This window comes from Pseudoliparis swirei, chromosome 22 (assembly GCF_029220125.1).
Source record: "Pseudoliparis swirei isolate HS2019 ecotype Mariana Trench chromosome 22, NWPU_hadal_v1, whole genome shotgun sequence".
NCBI classification, from domain to species: domain Eukaryota; kingdom Metazoa; phylum Chordata; class Actinopteri; order Perciformes; family Liparidae; genus Pseudoliparis; species Pseudoliparis swirei.
In genome coordinates this window covers 5,705,314-5,727,205 of record NC_079409.1, presented here as the reverse complement: position 1 = coordinate 5,727,205, position 21,892 = coordinate 5,705,314, and the positions used below count along the sequence as shown (strand labels likewise).

At 42.8% G+C, this 21,892-nt stretch overlaps 1 protein-coding gene across 1 annotated transcript; it reads right to left on the bottom strand.

Moving 5' to 3' along the window:
• Window positions 1-1,796: 1,796 nt before the first annotated feature.
• sv2a (synaptic vesicle glycoprotein 2A) lies at window positions 1,797-19,502 on the bottom strand. The gene is made up of 12 exons (XM_056444179.1): window positions 18,788-19,502; window positions 14,382-14,562; window positions 13,809-13,960; window positions 13,135-13,268; window positions 12,333-12,422; window positions 11,291-11,398; window positions 10,663-10,751; window positions 10,338-10,502; window positions 9,388-9,521; window positions 7,049-7,255; window positions 4,898-5,057; window positions 1,797-4,414 (listed from the first exon to the last, which is right to left on the bottom strand). Exons 1-12 carry the CDS (start codon window positions 19,401-19,403, stop codon window positions 4,231-4,233), a joined length of 2,220 nt encoding a protein of 739 aa, XP_056300154.1. The 5' UTR covers window positions 19,404-19,502; the 3' UTR covers window positions 1,797-4,230.
• Between the last annotated feature and the right edge of the window lie 2,390 nt (window positions 19,503-21,892).

Genomic DNA, 21,892 nt, shown 5'->3' with positions numbered 1-21,892 from the left:
TCTACACCACAGTACGATGACAAAGGTGATACATTCTTTGTTTACATTTAATTAATGGCATTGCAAATCTTATTGACAAAAGACTGAAGGTTGTTTTTATAGAGTTTTAAGAGTTTACGTGTCATTATTAAGCATTTTAGTTGACAAGGCCAGCATATAGGAATGCTCTCCCATTCTTAGTAGCTTCAAAGAAGAGAATAAGAGACAAATACCCAAACACTTATTGCTTTGTTAAACTTCTTTTGCACTCACGATTGCTCCGGCAAAAGTTAATTTTTATTTATAAAGACCTGTAACGTAAGCTTAGATATGTATCCACCAGAGACGGTTTGAACGTGGACGGAGCCTCATGTTGACATTGTTGTTCTTAAATGTCGCGGGCGACACGCGGAGGAAGACGACACAGTTAATGTGCATTTATATACTATCAATGTGCTCTTTGGGAGGGAATATGGGCTTATTTTTGTTTATTTGGGCTTCTAAAACCATCACTTCTTTCTGTTGTAGAGATGAAAGTCCAAGTCCAGTTGTTCTTTCACATGATCAAGGTACAGGGGAGGGGCGAGGGGGCTATCTTATAAGTTACACTACAAGTACTCGTATTTACATATATTCATATCTAGAAACGGAGAATCGATGGTGTAATGTGTAAACTCAGGTCATACAAAATATTTGGCAATAATTGATGACGGGGTGGCGGTACTCACGGCACGCTCAAGGGATACCGGGTCGGATGTCAAATTTGGGAGTTGGACCCAGGGTTCATGCACATGTTGACCGATGGATTTAGACGACTTTAAATTGACATGACCAAACATTTTGTGAAAGGGTTAGGGTTCGTTGTGTATTCACGATTCAAATGAATGAGAGACAATAGTTTGATTGAAAAGAATAAATAGTTATATCAATGTTTATTCTTTTAATCGAATGAAGTGTGAGCGAATGAAGATGAATATAACTCATTTTCCATGACTTTTTCAAAACCAGGCCTGGAAATAACAATAAAAAAATTCCACAACGTTTCCAAACATTTTAGAATTTTTTATTTTTCTTAGGTATGGAAATAAAAATTAAAATTCCAAAACTTTTCCAAAAAATATAGTTGTTTTCTATTTCCAGGCATGAAAATAACCATTTTAAAACTCACGACTTTTCCAAACATTTTAGATTGTTTTATTTTTCCAGGCATGGAAATAATAATAAAAAATTCGACAACTATTCCAAAATGTTGGAAATTTTGTTCTTCTTTTTCTAGGCATGGAAATAACCATTTTAAAATTCCATGACTTTTCCAGCTTTCCATGACCGTACCTGTAGAGATCAGTGTGAGCGAAATGCAAGGGGGCGTGTCTTCAAAGCTCGAAGCGCCCGTGTGTAATATGTTCACAACTGCCCTTCACAACCTCGTCCCTCGGTAGTTTTCGGTCTTCGTGCTCTTCACTAAACGCCCGCCGCGTTCTCCACGTCATCGGCGAGGCTGCGTCCGATTGCGTCTTGAAGAACTCGAAGGCGTTCACAATTGTTCTCGCACGACGGCGTACGTTTAGTGCAACGGGTCGTCTGTTTGTCTAACGGTCTGGAGTTGGCGTCGTATTATGGCTGCTATCCTACTAATGGCAGTTTGGGCAAACACTTTGTTTTTGCTAATCTGACATGTTGAGGATTCTTTTGTTCTTTTCTTTCATCATGCAATTGTGAACACATCCATCCCTTGCTTTTCTAAGATCAGGGGAATGTGGCGCCGTTACCACCGTGGCGCTGTTAGGACTGTGGCGCTGTTACCACTGTGGCGCTTTTACAACCGTAGTGCTGTTACCACCGTGGCGCTGTTACAAGTGTGGCGCTGATACCACCGTGGCACTGTTACAAGTGTGGCACTGTTACAAGTGTGGCGCTGTTACCACCGTGGCACTGTTACAAGTGTGGCGCTGATACAAGTGTGGCGCTGTTACCACCGTGGCACTGTTACAAGTGTGGCACTGTTACAAGTGTGGCGCTTTTACAACCGTAGCGCTGTTATCACCATGGCACTGTTATCACCATGGCGCTGTTATCACTGTGGTGCTGTTACGACTGTGGCGCTGTTACCACCGTGGCGCTGTTATGACTGTGGCGCTGTTACCACCGTGGCGCTGTTACAAGTGTGGCGCTGTTACCACCGTGGCACTGTTACAAGTGTGGCGCTTTTACAACCGTAGCACTGTTACCACCATGGCGCTGTTACCACCATGGCGCTGTTACCACTGTGGCGCTGTTACGACTGTGGCGCTGTTACCACCGTGGCGCTGTTACCACTGTGGCGCTGTTACGACTGTGGCGCTGTTACCACCATGGCGCTGTTACCACCATGGCGCTGTTACCACTGTGGCGCTGTTACGACTGTGGCGCTGTTACCACTGTGGCGCTGTTACGACTGTGGCGCTGTTACCACCGTGGCGCTGTTACGACTGTGGCGCTGTTACCACCGTGGCGCTGTTGGAATATTTGACCATCAGCTCTCCGGTGTGATCTCGTGTTGTATACATTTGTATAATAAAACACTCGTAAACACAACTCCAATTAATCCTCACCGTTCAACGCGTCATGTTCCCCAATATCTTTTAAAATAGAACAACTCTATACTTTGGGTGCAGTAACTTTTAACAATTTTTCAAGTCTGATGCAAAAAACCTAAACGTATCCGCCTGTCTTCATCCGAGAGCCCAAAATAAATAATAAATAAAAGTCCTGCATGTGTTCGGTTATCAATAAAAAAGACATCCACCCTCACTCACGTTCAGAAATCCGAATAGTGCTTGCCAAATATGAAATGGAGAAAAGACAAAATAAAAATCCCAATATTGCACAGAGGTTCAATATTGCACTAAGAAGCACGCTCACGTTAATATAAACATTCAGTTCACACGATTATATTATAGTTTATCCGTCGCTCACACGCCTGCACCGAAGAAGACTCTTTTTAATCTTTTTGGGTTTCCTCCACGCGTGGGTGTGATTTTTAGGTATTAAAGGGACCCTGTCGTCTGGAGACCGTCCCATGGAGTGTGCTCTGAGTTTGATCGGTGTATAATAGAAAGCACTGTAAAGTGTTTTACGGGGACTTGAAGACGAATGGATGAGCGAACTTGTCCCTCGCTCTCAGGTTTCATAAATGTACATACGTACTTTGTGACATGCATAACACCCTCCGAACATATATCATAGGAGACGAACAGACTGTCAGCCTGGGAGGAGACGTACTAAAAAGGCATTTCTTACAAAGGGATATATATATATATCTATATATACGGTATGATTGGAGAACGTGTGAGATTCTGAACATTTTCATCAAGAAAATGTCAGGGGGCGTCCACACTGACACGTGGTTGTGCTTTAAATGGAATACAATGCCTAATCCTCGCGTGGAGATGGTGACCATGCTGCACGCGACGTCCACTCGGCGTGGGGAACGCGTCCGTAAAGGGGTTGGAAGGATCTCGCTGCTTTTTGGAGGAGATCGGTAAAGAAAGAAAAAAACCAACGCGGGGAGACGGGGCTCGACTGATCTCCTCGTAAGAGCAAAAGCAAACCTGGAATGTTCTATCATCTATAAAATGGCAGTTAGTCCGAACACCGACGCGAGACCCTCAGGAGGTAAAGAAGGAGGACGGGTCTTTGTCGTCTTTTTTTTACCCTGCAAAAAGGCAAACAATGCTTTAAATCAAAGCATAAAATGTCTCGTTTTTTTATTTTCTACGTCCAACGATGGCAAAGTACTCAAGACCTGGTGGCTGAGTTGACTTCGCTCAGAAGAATAAAAAGGTGACTACAGATAACTCTGCAACAATGGCTAGTGGTTATTTGTATAAGTCTATTTGCATGGCTCATTATCAAGAACCGCCCCATCCCTGACCTCCGACCCCAGGTGTATCTACTTATATTAGAGGGGGGGGGGGGCCTCTAAGTACTATCATATTCCAGGGGGATGAACTCACCGATGTTAATCTCTTTTTGTTACTCACTTTTTGTCTCGACCTTTAAATCAGGCATATCTAATGATCAACCAATCACAAATATGTACAGCAGACCTGCGTCGCTCTTCTGCGATTTGCTCTATCGTTATGAGAGAGAGAGAGAGGGGGGGGGGGGGGGGTAGAGGGAAGGATGTGGAGGGCTCTTGAGCTGTTGGTTCACAGTGTGGTGAAAACTCCTCTACCCCCCCTCTTCTCTGTAAAGTTGTTGTTCACCACATTATTTCAGCACCTGACCCCGGGTCTCCGGTAGTTTGAGGGCCAGGAAGCTGCCGACCGCCAGCGCCCCCGAGGCAAAGAGGATGGGCACGGCCTTGGTGATGCCCACGAAGGAGGTGAAGATGCTTATGCCTAAGACGGCCGCTAGTTTACAGAGGGCGTTGAGGAAGCCGAACGCCGTGGTCCTGAGGAAAGAGAGGGTGCAGATGAAGAGCAAAGGTGATTGTCTGCTGACCAATCAGGACCAAAGTAAACTTATAGAGCAACAGAAGAGTCATATATCACTTTTAATACCAAATACAGACATTTTCTTGCTGATTTAAACAGTTAAAATCTGTCTCTGATTCATTGTAAACTCTATTCATCCACCAGAGGGAGCTAGAAGTTCTCAAATGAAAACGCTCAACACACAAAATATTCATGTTCTTGCTTTGCTAAAATGCTTCAATTATGTTCCACAAATAATATCTTACATTAGGTCGCATTAGGGGAACATCCTTCGGTCGCCATTGGGTAGCAACTAGGTGCACCACCAATGGTTTCATCCCTTCAATGTCAACCATCACCTAGAAGCGGACCAATAACCAGTCGGGCGACTCCCATGACATCATTTGAGGCGTCGCTCGGCCCCGCTGACCACGCCCCCTGCCTCAGCCCGACGCGCTTACCTCTTGTCAGAGGGGTAGAGCTCCACGGTCAGCACGTCCAGGGCGTTCCACGAGGCGATGCTGATGCCCCCGAACAGGCAGAGCAGCGCGATCATGGCCGACTCGCTGTTGCCGAAAGACAGGAAGAAGCAGCTGACGCACGAGATCACGCTGGAGCCCGCTGGAGGTAGACAGGGGGGGATGCATGCAAAGCGACTGGAACATTAGCATTATGATGCTGTTTTAAATGTAATATTATAAAACCAGAGAAGCGTAGTAAACATGGTCTAGAACAGCGATTCCCAAACTGCAGGTGGGCCGCGAGAGGTCATTTACAATAAATAAATAAAATGTTTTTAATTTTCAATTTTGAGAAGTTTGAAATTAATATAAAAATATTTATGATATAAATTACGTGTTATTCTTTTATCTGACCTATTTTTCTGACCGCCAAACAAAACAATATGTCAAATGGGGCGCCCTCTTGTAGTATTAGTTTATGTTTTGATCAGAGTTGTGATCAGCGCCGCAGCTCGTAGGGCACCGAGTCCTGAGGGGGCACACAAAATAGACAACAACAAAAAATCCTCATAGTTAAAATCCTCATAGTTAAAAAATCCCCCCCCCCCCTGAGGGGGCACACAAAATAGGCAACAACAAAAATCCTCAGTTATAATAATTATAGGCTAATGCCGATATTATTTCAGTCTAGAAATATTAGGCGCCTTTTAGGCATGTATATCACAAAACAGGCAGAACAAGAGATATATTTAATCGCTCAGCACCCCCCGTTAACACATCTCGGGTCGCATCGCTCTGTCTGCCGTGATGCGCGCCGACACATCCGCGCACACAGCAGGGTTTTTCCTGGGTCAAAATGGGTCTTCGGTGCTCCCAAAAAAAATGTTTGCGCGCTGAGCGCCACCATCTATTCATGCACGTCGGGCTGTTGAGTGAGTGATCAGCAACTGGCCGCTCAGACAACTGCCCCCCCCCCCCGTCGACAACGCGTCGTCAACGCTGGTTGTGATTTAAGGCTTGGATGGGCCGCAGAAGATTTTCAGATTTCAAATTGAGCCGCGGCATTCTTGAGTTTGGGAACCGCTGGTCTAGAAGAATGGTTCTCAACCTTTTTTCAGTGTTATATTAGGGCTGTCAGCGTTAACGCGTTAATCTATGCGATTAATTTGGCTGTGTTAACGCACAAAAATATTTTAACGCAATTAACGCAACTTTGTTTACTTCCGATGTGCCTTGAAGTTTTTACACTCAAACCGAGTGTCAAACCGCGGAAGTACAGTTTTACACTGTTCCCGTTTTTAAAACAATTATTTATCCGCGAAAATAAGGATCATAAATGAGTTTAACTCGTGGATGAATCAGTCGGGTTTCCTCCTGCTCCTCCTTCCTCCCGTCTCCCCCTCTGAGACACAGAGGAACGGCGGGGCGACGTGTCGGGTGACGCGGCGCGGAAATAACTCGTCACACGAAACCTTCACCGTGATTGGTCAATCCGTTTGTCTGGCAACATTTTGGGGGAAAAACAACCAATGAACACTCAGTAAATCACAAAGGACCTCCCACCTCACGGGTGAGGCTCTATAGCAGCCTGTCAGTCAGAGAGCAGAGAACAGGCACCAGGACAACTGAGCCTCATTGAATAGAGCTGAGATTGTTCTGGAATGTTTGATGTATAACACACGTGGGTATGTGTCATATGCAAACGCCTTTAAAAGGTGAATTTACATGTTTTTGTAAAATGGAGAAATGCCCCCAGCCTCCAGAGGGTTAACGTGACATATGTGAATGTCAGTCAGTCACCAAGGCCACTGGTTCTGCTGTTCAGTGTTAAAGATGACAGGACCAATGGGGTCTCAATATACTTCTTTTTTTTAACTTATCTGGATGTTTCACTGAAGAAACAATTTATCATCCACAATATTAAATACCTCGCTGGCACTTTATATGTAGAAGCCTCTTTGAAAACACAGCTCTGTGTGAAGTTTGGTCTTTAAAAAGAAGGAAAAAAAACTTTTAATCGCGATTAATGAATTTCAAAATGTGCGATTAATTAGTTAATTTTTTTTAATCGATTGACAGCCCTAATAAATATATATATATAAATATATACAAATTTATATATATTTTTTAAACGAAAAGGAACACATTTACCGAGCATCCTCAGCCGTCCGATCTTGTCCATGAGCAGCGCCGACACGATGTTGCCCGGCAGCACGGCCAAGGTGCCCAGGAAGCTGACGAAGTAGACCATGTAGGCGTCGTTCTCGTCGCTGAAGTCGCTCAGCAGGCAGCCCTCCTTGTTGTGCAGGAAGGTGCTGTTGAGCAGCTTGCAGTTCACCAGCCTGTCCTTGAAGAGATCTGGGTGGAGGCGGGAGACAGGTGCAGAGGTGAAGGGCTTGGTTAGTAAAGCTCGCCGACTGGATGTGGGAGGAATGTATTCAATTCAGTTTGTTTTATATAGCAAAATATCATAAATTTGCCTCAATCAGTACACATACTTTACATCCCTGACCTTTGACCTCACATGGGATCAGGAAAAGCTTCCAAGAAATAGAAAAAAAAACCTTTGAGGGGCAAAAAAGTGAAGAAACCCTCAGCAGAGCAACAGAAGAGGATCCCTCTCCAGGATGGACAGAAGCAATATGATTATAGTGATGATAAATCTGCTTAACTGATTAACATTAACTCTTAAATTAACTATGTTATGTCACTGTCTCTTAACTTTTAGTTACTTTTAACTCATCTTGTTCTGTGTTTTTTTGTTTGTAACTTTGTGTTTTTGTGTTGCTGCCTATCTAGACCAAGTTACCCATGAAAAATATATTTTTGATTTCAATGGTTTTCACCTGGTTAAATAAATATTTTATTTTATTTATTTTATTTATTTATTTTATTTATTTTATTTATTTTATTTATTTATTTATTTTATTTATTTTATTTATTTTATTATTTATTTAATTTATTTTTATTTTATTTTATTATATTACAATGGCAAAACAACAAACCAAAAAGTTGAATTTCAATGGCGACTCACAGCATCATGCCTAGATCGTTAACAGAAGTTGCGCAATATATTAAATGGATATCAGGGGGTGACCTTTGGATTAATACGCCGGTATCGGGTCCAACAGTCGCTTCGTTGAATTCATCTTAAAGAACTTAAAGAAAAATAATGTAAACAATGTGAGACTGCAATGGAGACTCTGGAAAGTTTTTTATTTTGATCCTGTAAAGAAAATCAATCGTGTCGTTTTTGAGACGGAGAGAGACATGCCTCGCAACTTTACAGCTGAAATAATGGGAGGTTGATGGTTGCTAGGAGACGCCGCATCCCCTCCGACGCTGCATTTGGTTTTGTGCCAGTCGGCCGGCGCAGAGAGCGGTGAAAAAAGGAGGATAATTGAGCAATTTTTGATAAACAGCTTTTAGATATAAGGAGAAGAAAAGAAAGAAGATACTGCATCTACGAAATAAATATTTTAACAAAAAGAAGGCCCAGACTACAGGATTATTCTATGTTAATGGTAAAGATGACTCCAGCTTCTATCCATCGCGATGCTCGACGACAGTTACCTCCCACGGGCCCGTGATGGGATTCACATAGACAGCAAACACAGAGAGTGACAGTGTGCCAATAGCTGCACTTATAAGGACATCTTTTTAAAATATACTATAAATAGCACTAGAGAGGCGAGAAGACGACATCACAGGAACAGCGTGTGATACTCCATTAGCGGTGGAGGTTCAACGCACAGCTCACACATCGGTTACACTAAAATGTAATTAATTCACTTTTAAGTCGAATAATTTTGTATCAAACGGCTGTAAAAACTATTTATTTCAAAAGGTTTCTGGTTTCTTCCTCTGCATCCACACAGCTGGTGGACTGAAGACAACCCGAGTGTTGTTGTTTATGTATTACTTTATGTTTTGAGTCTCGGCTGCAAGACATCATTTCCCATGGAGATAATTAAGTTAAAATACATTTTAAAAATTCACACAATAGATTTACAAATGGTTATTTCCATGCCTGGAAAAAGAAAGAAAAAATTAAAAACATTTTGGAAAAGTCGTGGAATTTTAAAATGGTTATTTATATGCCTAGAATTTTTTTTACATTTTTTTGAAAAAATCGTGGCATTTAAGATTTTTGTAAAAGTGGAATTTAATTTGTTTATTTCCATGCCTGGAAAAGGAAAACAAATTCTAACAATTTTGGAAAAGTCGTGGAATTTTAAAATTGTTATTTCCATGCTTGAAAAAAATAAATCAAAAAAATGTGGGTAAAATCGTGGAATTTTAAAATTGTTATTTCAATGCCTGGAAAAATAAAAAAATGTTGGAAAAGCTGTGGAATTTCAAAACAGTTATTTCCATGCCTGGAAAAAGAAAAGTCCAACATTTTTGGAAAAGTCGTGGAATTTTTAAATGGTTATTTCCAGGTCTGGAAAAGTTGTCTGTATTCGTGTGTGTGTGTGTGTGTACCCCACCTGTGTTGTAGAAGAGGGTGGCGATGAAGGTGCAGTTCTTGAAGAAGGTGTTGCTGGAGGTGATGTCTTCAAAGTAACACTCCTCGAACAGCGAGTCCTCAAACACCATGGATCTCATCTTCAGGTTCATGAACCTGCGAGCGGACACACGCACGGCATTGTGGGATTAAAAAGGTGGAGGTAGAGAGACGATGAGCAGATGGAGTTGAGGCAGACAAAGGAAGATGCGAAGAGATTTGAAAATCTCAAATCTCATGCAGAGTTCAGGTGGAAGGTCAAAGGAAACATGGTAGGCTGGCTTGTTGAACATGAACCAGTCTGAAGCCACATTCATATTTTACATTTTGGTTTGTTAACACTTCAATAAATAAATAAATTCATCAACCAGGCATTGGATGTACACTAGCGTTCAAAGGTTTGGGGTCACCCAAACAATTTGGTGTTTTCCTTGAAAACTCACACTTTTATTTATCAAATTAATTGCAACATGAATATAAAATCTAGTCAAGACATTGACGAGGTTATAAATAATGATGTTTATTGTAAATAGTAATGTAGTTATTCTTGTGGCTCAAAGGAAGGCCAGTTTTATAGCTTCTCTCACCAGCATAACTGTTTTCAGCTGCGCTCACATAAACAGGGTTTTCTACCCCTCCGCTAGTCTTCTAAGGCGATAACACAATGTACCACTAGAACACTGGAGATGGGCCTCTACACACCTCTGTAGAGACTTCATTAAACACCAGAAAATAGTCATCTACACATTAACTATGTAGAGATGATTTATGATTCATTTAATGTTATATTCATTGATAAAAACAGTGTTTTTAAAAAATAAGGACATTTCTAAGTGACCCTAAACGTTTAAACGGTAGTGTATGAAATCTATATATCAACCTCGGAGTAAAAGGCTCCTTGACCTCCGTGTAGTTCAGGCCGAGCCGACTCACTTGTCGTTGAAGTACTCTCCCTGCCGGTGGACCTGGTTTTCCAGCGTGAAGTTGAAGGTCACGTGTTCGACCTTCTCATTGGCGAACACCTTGGTGCGTGAGGCGTAGTCCTGCATCTGCAGGTACTTGATCATGTCGGGGAACCACACGGTGAGGCCGTAGTAGCTAGAGGAGAGGAGAGAGAGAGAGAGAGAGAGGTGGAGGAAGTGAGAATGCTGCTGTCACTCTTCTGTGTTATATTCTGACCTACTAGAGGACGACTCAGCCAGCTGATTATGAGTGGACGTCTCTGATTGGCCGTGAACACCTGCAGCTGTGAGCTCACCTGAAGGACATGGAGAACCACACGGCCATCATCATGAAGGTGGTGCGGCGGTACTCAGGGGAGAAGATGGCCTGGAAGTTATGCCACACCTGAAGGACACACACACACACACACACACACACAGACACACACACACACACACGGACACACACACACGGTTACAGACACACAGACACACACACACAGGCACACACACACACACGGAGTGTTAAAAGTAGATTTTTTTTAATCGGTGAAGGTGTGACTTTAGTATACTTTCTATATATTTGCAGAAAGTACATTAAGTATATTTAAAATGTACAATTGATATTTTAAGTATATTTTAAATAGATTAATATCTAGGTTTTTTTCCGCCCGCCTATTAAAAAACTAACAAAAGTACGTTAGATATTACAAATAATAATGAAAGCCCAGTGTGGAAGACTAACGGCTCCTATACCACGACAGCATGGAGGCATCAACATGTTGACCTCATCGTCCTAAATAAAAAGCTTTAAAATGAATAAATAAATAAATAATCTAATAAATAATATTTAATAAATAAATAAAAGTAAAAATAATATAATAATATAATAAATAAATGAATAATATAATAAATAATAAATACAATAATAAATAAATCTGTCACCTGACGGAACAGCGTGGTGAGCTTGATTTTCCACTTCTCGTGCCAGGCGGCGCCGTCACCTAAGTTCACCAGGTCGTCCATCTGCTTCACCGTCTTGATGGTGGTCACCTGGAACACAACCAATCAATAGATGTAATTATGAATAAACTGTCTTATTTTTTTAAAAGTTCAAACTCAACGCGCAGAAGCTATATTAATGGATTGTGCCATCTTTCAACGCACATATTTAAATATCAGTAAAATTAATGTCCTTTACATGTCATTATTCATCCAGCTCATTTAAAATTAATATACACTACCATTCAAAAGTTTGGGGTCATGTAGAAATGTCCTTATTTTTCAAAGTAAAGCACTGTTTTTATCAATGAAGATAACATTAAATGAATCTCAGCAAATCTGTGCAGCAGCCAGAGGATCTCTCATCAGGGCACAACGTCTGTATGATAAGGTTCCACTTCATATGAAGCATTAACACCGATATACATCAAACATGTCCAGTTATGATAATTAATACTCGTTAATGTAGTAAGAATAGGTTATAAAGGTTGTCGTCTAAGCGTTATATATGTGCTGTGCGGCTTGAAGCCTCAAGAGATCACAGCAGTGTGAAGAAAATGTGTTTTTAATTATTTAATATGCAAATACATGCAGCACAGAGCTTAAAAGCTGCTGCACCGTGTGAGCCTGCAGACACACAACAGGGTTCATACTCGTGTCGATGGGTTTCCAGGACTTTAAACCACATTTCCAACACCAAAAATGTTTTTATAATCTCATACATACATGAAAAAGTGAGAACATTTTGTCTTTAAACTAACAAAGAGGATTCCAAAGCATACAGTAAATAACCTTAACATATGAATATCAAAAAAATTCCATGACTTTTCCAAAATTTTGGGGATTATTTTTTCTTCTCAGATTTTTTTCAAGCCTGGAAACATGTTTAAAATTCCAGGATTTTTCCAGGTTTTCCATGACCGTAATAACCCTGCACACAGTGTTAAGATGTGTGCGTACACACACACACACACACACGACTCACAGAGAAGACCCTCTCCGGGTAGCCCTTGGCCCTCATGTTGGTGTCGTGCACCTGCTTCAGGATCATCCACGCCTCGTCGTGCTTCCCATTCTGCAGAGGATGAAACTCAGGAAGTTAAACTCAGTGTAGATCAAGAGTTATTATCAAATGTTGCTTCTACCGAAATATCAACATTTGATATAAAAAAAAGTGATTTAAAGAAATTCTTTCTAGACTTAAAACGTGCGTGATGAAACTCAATTTGAAAGGAGAAGGAGGGGGCGGAGCTATCCAGACAAGGGGCGGAGCTTTCCAGACAAGGGGCCTCTGGCTCTAGTTGAAATAACTCTGAGAGTCAATTCACTTTAACTCTGAATATTTACACCAACACTGGGATATTTACTCTCGCTAGTGTTGTAATAACTCAGAGAGTTAATATACTTTAACACTGGATTTTTAATACTGGGGAGTTTACTGTGAACTAATGATCATGAACATAAACATGAAGGAAAACATCTTTATATTGATATTCAAAACATATTGAAAAAGGAAAACAACACTTCAGCAGTTCTTATCTTACAACCCCTCACTTTCTACCCTTTTTATATATGTTTATATATATATATATGTTTATATATGCACATTTATTTACTTTCTTCAAAAATATTTCAGAAAAGTGTACAAGCAGCACTTTTCATCTTCCACTTTGGAAAGTCCACTTTGCTTTCTGTGTAAAGGCCGTTTATGCATTCAGTGAAACGTCAACATTTATTTAAATGATGTATATAAATATATACATATACATATTTATGTATTTTCCGACCTCCAGGAAGAAGCGCGGGCTCTCGGGCATCAAGGTGAGGGCGGAGATGGCCGCCACAGAGGGCAACGCACACACTATCACAAACACACGCCAGCTGTGGAACTGGTAGGCCGAGCCCATCTGGAAACTCCATCCTGAGAGGGAGAGAGAGAGAGAGTTATTATCCATACATTGTATATATGTCTGTAGCTTTGTCTTGATGCTTTCACAATATTGTTGTTGCAACATTGATGTCAATAAAGTCTCTTGAATTTTATTTAATTGAGAGAGAGAGAGAGAGAGTGCGAGAGAGAGCTAGAGAGAGATGAGAAAGAGAGTGAGAGAGAGCAGGAGGGAGAGAGAGTGTTAAAGCGAGAGAGAGAGAGAGAGAGAGAGAGATATGAGAGCGAGAGAGAGACAAGAGAGAGACGAGAGAGAGAACGAGACAGATGAGAGAGAGAGCGAAAGATATAGAAAGAGAGAGTGAAAGAGAACGAGGGAGAGAGAGCGTGAGAAAGAACCAGAGAGATAGAGCGAGTGTGAGAGAGAGAGAGAGAGAGAGAGAGAGAGAGATGAGAGAGTGACAGAGATGAGTGGGGGATGGGAGGTTAGAAGCAGCTGCAGTACTTGAGAACCACAACGTTTAGTTCCGTTGGCGTTGTGAGAAACAAGCATTTCTCCCCCCCCCCCCCCACCGTAGTGGGGGATGATGGCCCAGGCCATGGCCGACGCGTAGATGCCTCCGATCATCCAGAACATGCAGAGCCAGCTCAGGTGCTCTCCTCGCTTCTCCTGGGCCAGGAACTCAGAGTAGTAGGAGAACACGATGGGGATGGAGCCGCCGATGCTGCAGACGAAGAGGAAGATGAAGAAGATGATGATGAAGCAGAAGATGAAGGAGGAGGAGAAGAAGAAGATGAAAGAGAAGAAGAAAAAAGGGGAACGCAGTTGTTGTTTTTTATATTAGATTTTAGTTTCTCACAGGTTTCACTTTATTGTTGTTATCTTTAAAGATATTCAGTGTAAACAGCTTCATTTCAGCCACAATAAGCTATTTTTTGCAAAGTATTAGTTATTTTCTGCACATATAGAACTGTATTTATATTCTAATTATTCTAATCTATGTGATTGAACAGTTTGTTTCTGATGGAGCGATCTGGATTAATTTAAAGTGATTGCAAAGTCATTCTAATCGTTCTCAAGTGGCCCCGACGCCCCCTAGTGGCCGTTCTCAAGTGGCCCCGACGCCCCCTAGTGGCCGTTCTCACCCCACGCCGGAGGCCAGGCGGCAGAACAGGAAGGAGACGTATCCCTGGACGAAGGAGGAGAAGAAGGCGAACACGCTGTTGATGGACAGCGAGATGAGGAGCGTCTGCCGGCGGCCGATCCGGTCGGCCAGGCAGCCCCACACGAAGGCCCCCACCATCATGCCCAGGTACACGATCAGACCTGGACGGGGGGGGGGGGGGGGGGAGTTATTATTCACCAGTAAACTCATTGATATACTTCCACTCTTGTTAGATTTGCAAAGTCCAGAAAATGAGCTCATAAGGTGAAAGAGAAGTACCCACAGTCACACAGCAGAGGTATTATAGAGAGGGTATTATTATTAAATTCATTAGAATATTTATTTTACACTTTTTAAAACTAAAACTGCAAAAGAAATTGGGATTTGAGGAGCTGACATGACTCACAACCTGTTCTTATCCAAGCCAGCCTCTCTCTCTCTCTCTCTCTCTCCCTCCCTCCCTCCCTCTCCCTATCTAATAGAGAGATGAGGATGAGGAGGAAGTCGTGTCGTACGAAGAGGCTTTTCTTTGTATCTGAAAAGACCTCCAGGTGCGTCTGGCCGGCGGCGTGGTCGTGACTCACTTCCTGTTCCCGTCTGCATTGTGAACCGGAGAGGAGACGTGACTTTCATCCCCTTGTTTGATGAATTGCAGGTGATTCTTTGTGTGCAAAGCAGGTGCTACCCCCCCCCCCCCCCCCCCCCGGCGTGTGTTGACTCGAGTCAATATTCCCTCGCGTGAGTCTGAGTCTGCATGTTTCACTGAGGAGAAGACCCTGCTGGGCTGACCCCCCCCTCTCTCTCTCTCTCTCCCTCCCCTCTCTCTAGCTCTCCCTCACTCCGTCTCTTTTTGTTGTTGTTGCTGTGTCTTGATGCTTTGGTAATATTGTTGTTGCAACATTCATGACAATAAAGCCTCTCGCATTGAATTGAGAAAGAGAGAGAGAGAGAGGGAGAGGTGGAGGGGAGAGAGAGGGGGTGAATGAGAGAGAGAGAGAGACGGGAGGGAGAGGGAGAGAGAGGAGAAGCAGGAGTCTTCAGTCAGCCGAGCACCTCATCACTCTGGAGAGGAAGTGGGGGGGGGGGGGGGGAGGATAGAGAGCGAAGGAGAGAGAGAAAGGGAGGGAGTGTGAAAAAAAGAAAGGAGGAGGAGGACAGTGGCCAGTCTACCCTATGACAGAGGTCCCAATGTGTGTGTGTGTGTGTGTGTGTGTGTGTGTGTGTATGGGGGCAGGGCAATGGGGCCACTATTAATAGCCACTCTTCTCTTCCTGCCAGAGAGCACGGAGCTTTTTGAGCGAGCCGTGAGGCCGATGCTCGCTCGCCCCTCGTCGGCCAGCGGCCTGCAAACCACCGAGCGGCGGCGGTGAGCCTCACCACCACGTGACGTGACCCCGGGGTCTTGCTGCCACACATCTTCAGAAGGGTGGAAGTAACTCGTGAAATCACCTGAATTCATACGTAACGCTCCTCTACCTCACTTTAGAGAAGAAGGAGCTTGTAGCTTTATCAAAGTGGGATAAGAGTCTTTAAATGATGTTTTAATTAAACTTAATCTTATTAAAAAAGCTCATAATGTAAAAGAAAAACATGAGATATTCTGAGATCTGGGTCTCTGAATAGACTCTAAATACTTGAGGTGCTATAAAAAGACGTTGCATGTTAAATTATGGAGGTATATAGATATCATCTGGGGGGAATACTTTAAATTCCAACCGAATTTTCAGATGTTAAATAATAATATCCAAGCTTTATTCATCATGTTCCTAAATGATCTGAATGTTGTTTATTTCCTCTTCCAGCATATCTCCCGGGGGATGATCCATCCAGTATTCCTCCCCTCATCTTCTTCCCGTCCCTTCTGTCTCCCGTCATCACTCAGCTCAGCGCTCTGTTATAATGTTCATTCATTTAAATGGCGAGGAGACGTCAGCTAACGGAGGCCCAGCTCCGCCTCCTCCAGAGCGGCGGCGTTTATCTCAAACCTCGCTTTCCTCTTTCCTCCATCGCAAAGAAAACCATCAACGCTGCAGCTTCACAACGAGGACGAAGCAATGTCAGCCGCTCCGTGTCTCCTCCAGAGTCCTGCTGTAATATATATATATATATATACAGTATATTTCTTCTATTTGTATTATTTTTTATTATATATATATTAATATATTTATATATATGTTTATATATATAATATATACATATATACAGTATATATAAAATATATTTATATATATAAATATATATAACTATATATATATATATATATTTTGTTGAACTCGCTGTGATCTGTTTGCCTCTGCTGGGAGGGAAGTAATATTCTGCAGGCAATTAACCCCTCATACACTCACACTCACACACACACACATATATACACACACACACACAAACACACACACAAGTGTAAGACACTATCTGCCCCACAATATAGTACAGAGACGCACACACAATACATGCTGCACCACAGTGCATCTGGAAGAAGAAGAAGAAGAAGAAGAAGGTGGTGGGGAAGAGGACACTAGGTACCATGGGATGCAGAGAGGCGTGAGCAAAGGAGGCTCTCAATGAGTCAGGCGTGTTGCGTAACAGGGAGAAGGGGGGGGGGGGGTGGTCGTGTCTCCCTACTAGCTCCCCCCGGGCTGAACACAAAACCAGCAGAGAGAGGAAGGGAGGGAGGGAGGGAGGGAGAGAGGGAGGGAGGGGGGGAGGGAGGGGGGGGTATGACCTTTCAGCTTGGTTTCTGCTCTTCCCTCTCAAAGGAATTCATAATTCTTTACTACGTTACAGACAATTTACTTGGCTGCTGTAAGTCCATTCACGTTTCCTCCAGCTCTATATGTGTGTGTGTGTGTGTGTGTGTGTGTTACTACACAACTATAGGTGTAGAGCCTCGTCACTGGACAAGCGAGCGTCCTGGACTTGATCCGCAAACTAAATAGAGAATCTAAACTCGTGACCACTGTGTGTGTGTGTGTGTGTGTTCACGATGTTCCTCACACACATTCCCCAGAGGAACAACATTCATCCACAGTTCAGTTTGTAAATGTCGACTTCGGTGAGTTCAATATATTTACTGAATTTCCCAGAATTCCTTCAACAACGCAGCGAAAGAACGAGCCGAGAACTTTACGTGCGCTAAATAAAATGTTGCATTAATGTCTCAAATACATCCCCCGAAACGTTTGATTAAATACGTGTTTTTTAAAGTTCTGAACAGTGTGTGTGGGGGTTATGTCCGGCCCTTGTTCGTGGTGCAGCCAATGACAGATGGCGAAGGCAGGCCTGGACTCTGATTGGACGCTGGGCTATGAAAACGACCACGACGAGCTCTGCGCTCCTGGCAAAGCGAAGACAAAAAAATGCTGCATGTACGATGAAGGAGGAAAAATAAATAAAACATCTAAGCACCCTGACACACACACACACACACACACAGACTCACACACACTCACACACAAACACACTGAAGCAGAGAAGAGGCGGTTCAGAGTCAACAGTTGAATCGTAAATATCTGTAACTGGGCTGAAGAAAAGTGATTACAGGGCATGATGAAGTACAAAAGGTAACGGCCCAGAGATACAGAGATAAAATGTAAAGCACTCATAAACTCCCGGAGGAGGCGCCGAGACGACAACAACTAACGCACAAAAAGATACGGACAGAAACACAAGACCGCTCAAGAGTTTAGGGTCACGTAGAAATGTCCTTATTTTTTAAAGCTGTTTTTATCAATAAAGATAACATTAAATTAATCATAAATACTCTCTACATAGTTAATGTGTAGATGACTATTCTCTGGTGTTTAATGAAGTCTCTCCAGAGGTGTGTAGAGGCCCATCTCCAGTGTTCTAGTCACTAGTGGTACATTGTGTTATCGCCTTAGAAGACTAGCGGAGGGGTAGAAAACCCTTGAAAACCCTTTTTATGTGAGCGCAGCTGAAAACAGTTATGCTGCTGAGAGAAGCTATAAAACTGGCCTTCTTTTGATCCACAAGAAGAACTACATTAATATTTACAATAAAAATAATTATTTATAACCTCCTCAATGTCTTGAATATATTTTATATTCATTTGATAAATAAGTTTTCATGGAAAACACAAAATTCTCTGGGTGACCCCAAACTTTTGAATGGTAGTGTATATATAAATAAATATATGAATAAATAAAAATAAATATATATATGAATAAATAAATATAAATAATAAATTAAATATATATATAAATAATATATATAAATATTTATAACCTCGTCAATGTCTTGACTATATTTTATATTCATGTTGCAGTTAATTTGATAAATTAAAGTGAGTTTCCATGGAAAACACCAAATTGTCTGCGTGACTCCGAACCTCTGAGCGGTCGTGTACCTGGAAGTTCTTTCAACGCTTACCCAGCATGCCCTTGTTGGGCTCCGATAGACACATGTCCTTCTCCGCGCTGGGCAGCACGAAGCCGACCACGAAGATCTCCACGCCGTCCGCCATCAGCGCCAAGCCCAGGACGAAGTAGAGCGTCCACTGGAACTTCCCGTGGCCGCACTCCTGCAGGATGGTCTCGTACTGCTCCGCCAGCTCCTTCTGGTCTTTCCTCCTCTCGCTCTCGTAGGCCGACAGATCCCTGAACTGCCGGGCCTGGACCTCGGCGCCGCCGCCGGCCTTGCCCGACTCCACCCTGGGGATGCCCTGGTACTCGCCCTCGTAGATCTCGTCCTCGTCGTCGTGGCCCTCGGTGGAGTCGCTGTGGCCCTCGTCGTCGCCGTTGGCCCGGCTGTCGTCGCGGTAGTAGCGGTCGTTGTTGGCGCTCGGCGCGCCGCCGCCGCCGCCGTAGTCCTCGTCGTCGTCGTCCTCCTCGAAGCGCTTGTAGGAGCGCTTGGTGTACTCGTCCGTCATCTTGTCCACGCCGCGGCCCATCTTCTTGCCCACCTGTTTCTTGGCCACCTTGGCGATGTCCTTGGCGCCGCGGACAAAGTCGGAGCGCCCGTCTCGGTAGCGCCCGTCGTCCTCCATCTTGTGTTTTTGGCGGGGAGGAGGTTTTTTCGCCGGGTGGTCGGTTAGCTGCTGCGAGGAGTGGGAGCTAACGGGAGCGGCCCAAGCTCATGGGCGTGATGGATTCAGCACCGCGGACAGCTCCACTGCTCCACTGCACGGCCGCCGGGGGGAAAAGACACCTGGCCCAAAAACCTGAGGGAAAGCAAAGAGGAAGAAGAAGAAGAAGAGGAGGTGTGAGGGAGAGAAATCCACGAGTCAGCACAATCCAGACCAGAGCCGATCCACGCCGAAGGACCCGTGGCGTTCACATCGCCTTGACATTTGCAGGACTGCAACATCTTGCTCAGCACTAATAGAAAGGAGGGGGGGGGGGGGCGATAACAGCTTCAAGGTGCTGACAGTCGAGTCGTCCCCCGCGACTACAATCTGTGACCTCTGAGACTTAAGAGACCACTCGAGTCAGAACACGACGTCTCCATCTTGTCTCCACCTCGCCGCCTCGCCGTCCCTCCGCGTGCTCGTCCACGCCGTCTCTTCTCGTTCCCGTCTCCGTTGTCTCCCAGAGCATCCGAGTCGATGCAGAACCGAGCAGAACGAGATGCTGTTGTAGATCCATCAGCGGGCCAGTGAGCCCCCCCCGCTTTGTTTCCATGACACTCGCCTCTCGTTTGTCTCACAAAGAAAAGGCCGCGAGCAAAACAGACGCAGCAGGGGAAATATCAGCATCAGATGTGCTACAGTGAGATTATATATATACAGATACATATTTATATGAATATATATATATGAATATCAATTTATATATATATATATTTATATATAATTATTTATATATATATATTTATATTCATATATATGTATTTATTTTTATATATATAAATAATTATATATAAATATATATTTAAATGCTCTCATCCTTATGCTTATAGGCTACACACGCAAAATAATATTCAGCAACAGAAGAAGAAGAAATGCAATTACAACGGTGAAAATAATCAACCGGTTTACTTTGTATCTACATGGGATTTAACATTGACCCAGCATGCACTGCTCCCATAAAAGACAAATAATGTTACGGGAACATGGGAGTGTTTTTAATTTTTTTACAGTCGTGTAAATATGACGTGCGTGGAACACGGTGGAGGGCGTGATGAGTGTGTGTGTGTGTGTGTGTTTTGGCTGATAACGTTATCGTTCCCCCGTGTGAGAAGCACATGTGTTATTAAGGGAGTAACATTATGGTTTAAAGAACACGTCGCAATATGAAATGAAAAAATACGATTAATTATGACTAATTATGGTATTTTCTGTATATATATATATATATATAATATGTGTATATAGTATGTATATTATATATATATATATAATATATGTGTATATATATATAAGATATCTATATATTATGTATATATATATATCTAAAAATACATATTTTGAATATTAAGAAGGGAAAAATAATACGGGAAAAAAATGGTTTCACGGATATTGAGCATCACACCATGAGTTGACTTTATCACTACAAACCTATAAAAGCACATTTTCATGGAGCCACCGGGGATCATATATTAATATGTTCTGTCATTGGGGATAACATATATATATAAAAGAACACAAGTGGCTCGTATACTTTATCGTTCCAGGATCTGTTATCAGCCTCCAGGTCATCGCCTGCTCTCCCTCCCTCCATCTCTACCCCATCAATCCGTGTTCTACTAGTCAGCCGACTGGAGGGTCACGACCTCTGTAGAAGGAGGCTCCTGAGGCCCGTGTGAGTGCCACCAGGTTCTGAGAGGAGGGTGCTGGTGGTCTCTGCCCACAAATAACAAAATACCTAGAGTGCAACATGCAGGGCAAATATCAGGCGTGCTATCTTAAAGTCTTTGTATGCAACCGGCCTGCAAGACGACGGAGAGGAAATAGAGCAACTAGGAGTTATTGGAGCTCCTCTGGCATCTGGAGAGAAGCGGTGAGGAGCTGCTGTCGGCCAACACGCCAAAGACTTCATTATGTAATCTCATTTTCTTTAGAGGCGAGCGGAGAAGACGCCGGAGGAACGAGAAGCCTCACACACACACACACACACACACGCCGACACGCGTTGCAACCAGCATTGGAAATACACCAGAGCAAAACTGCCCCTAAGAAATATAATTGATGTCACTAGAGGGGCAAAAAATGCCCCAATAATTATGATAATTTAATAGCGTGTTTTTATTCTTTGTTGTGTGTGTCCTGTACTAGGTATAGGTACACAAAAAAAATCAATAAATATAATTTTGAATTGTAAATAAAACTAAGAAATAAGTTAGAATTGTTAATAGTTTCGAAAATGTTATAACAATAAATAACCACAAAGAAATAAGAATTAAATTGAATATAATTGTCTGATTTATGTTTTCCGATTGTTTTCTGACATTCTGAATCTGTAGACCACTGACTAATAGTCTTATTATTGTCCAATAGTCTTATTATTGCCTAATAGTCTTATTACTGCCTAACAGTCT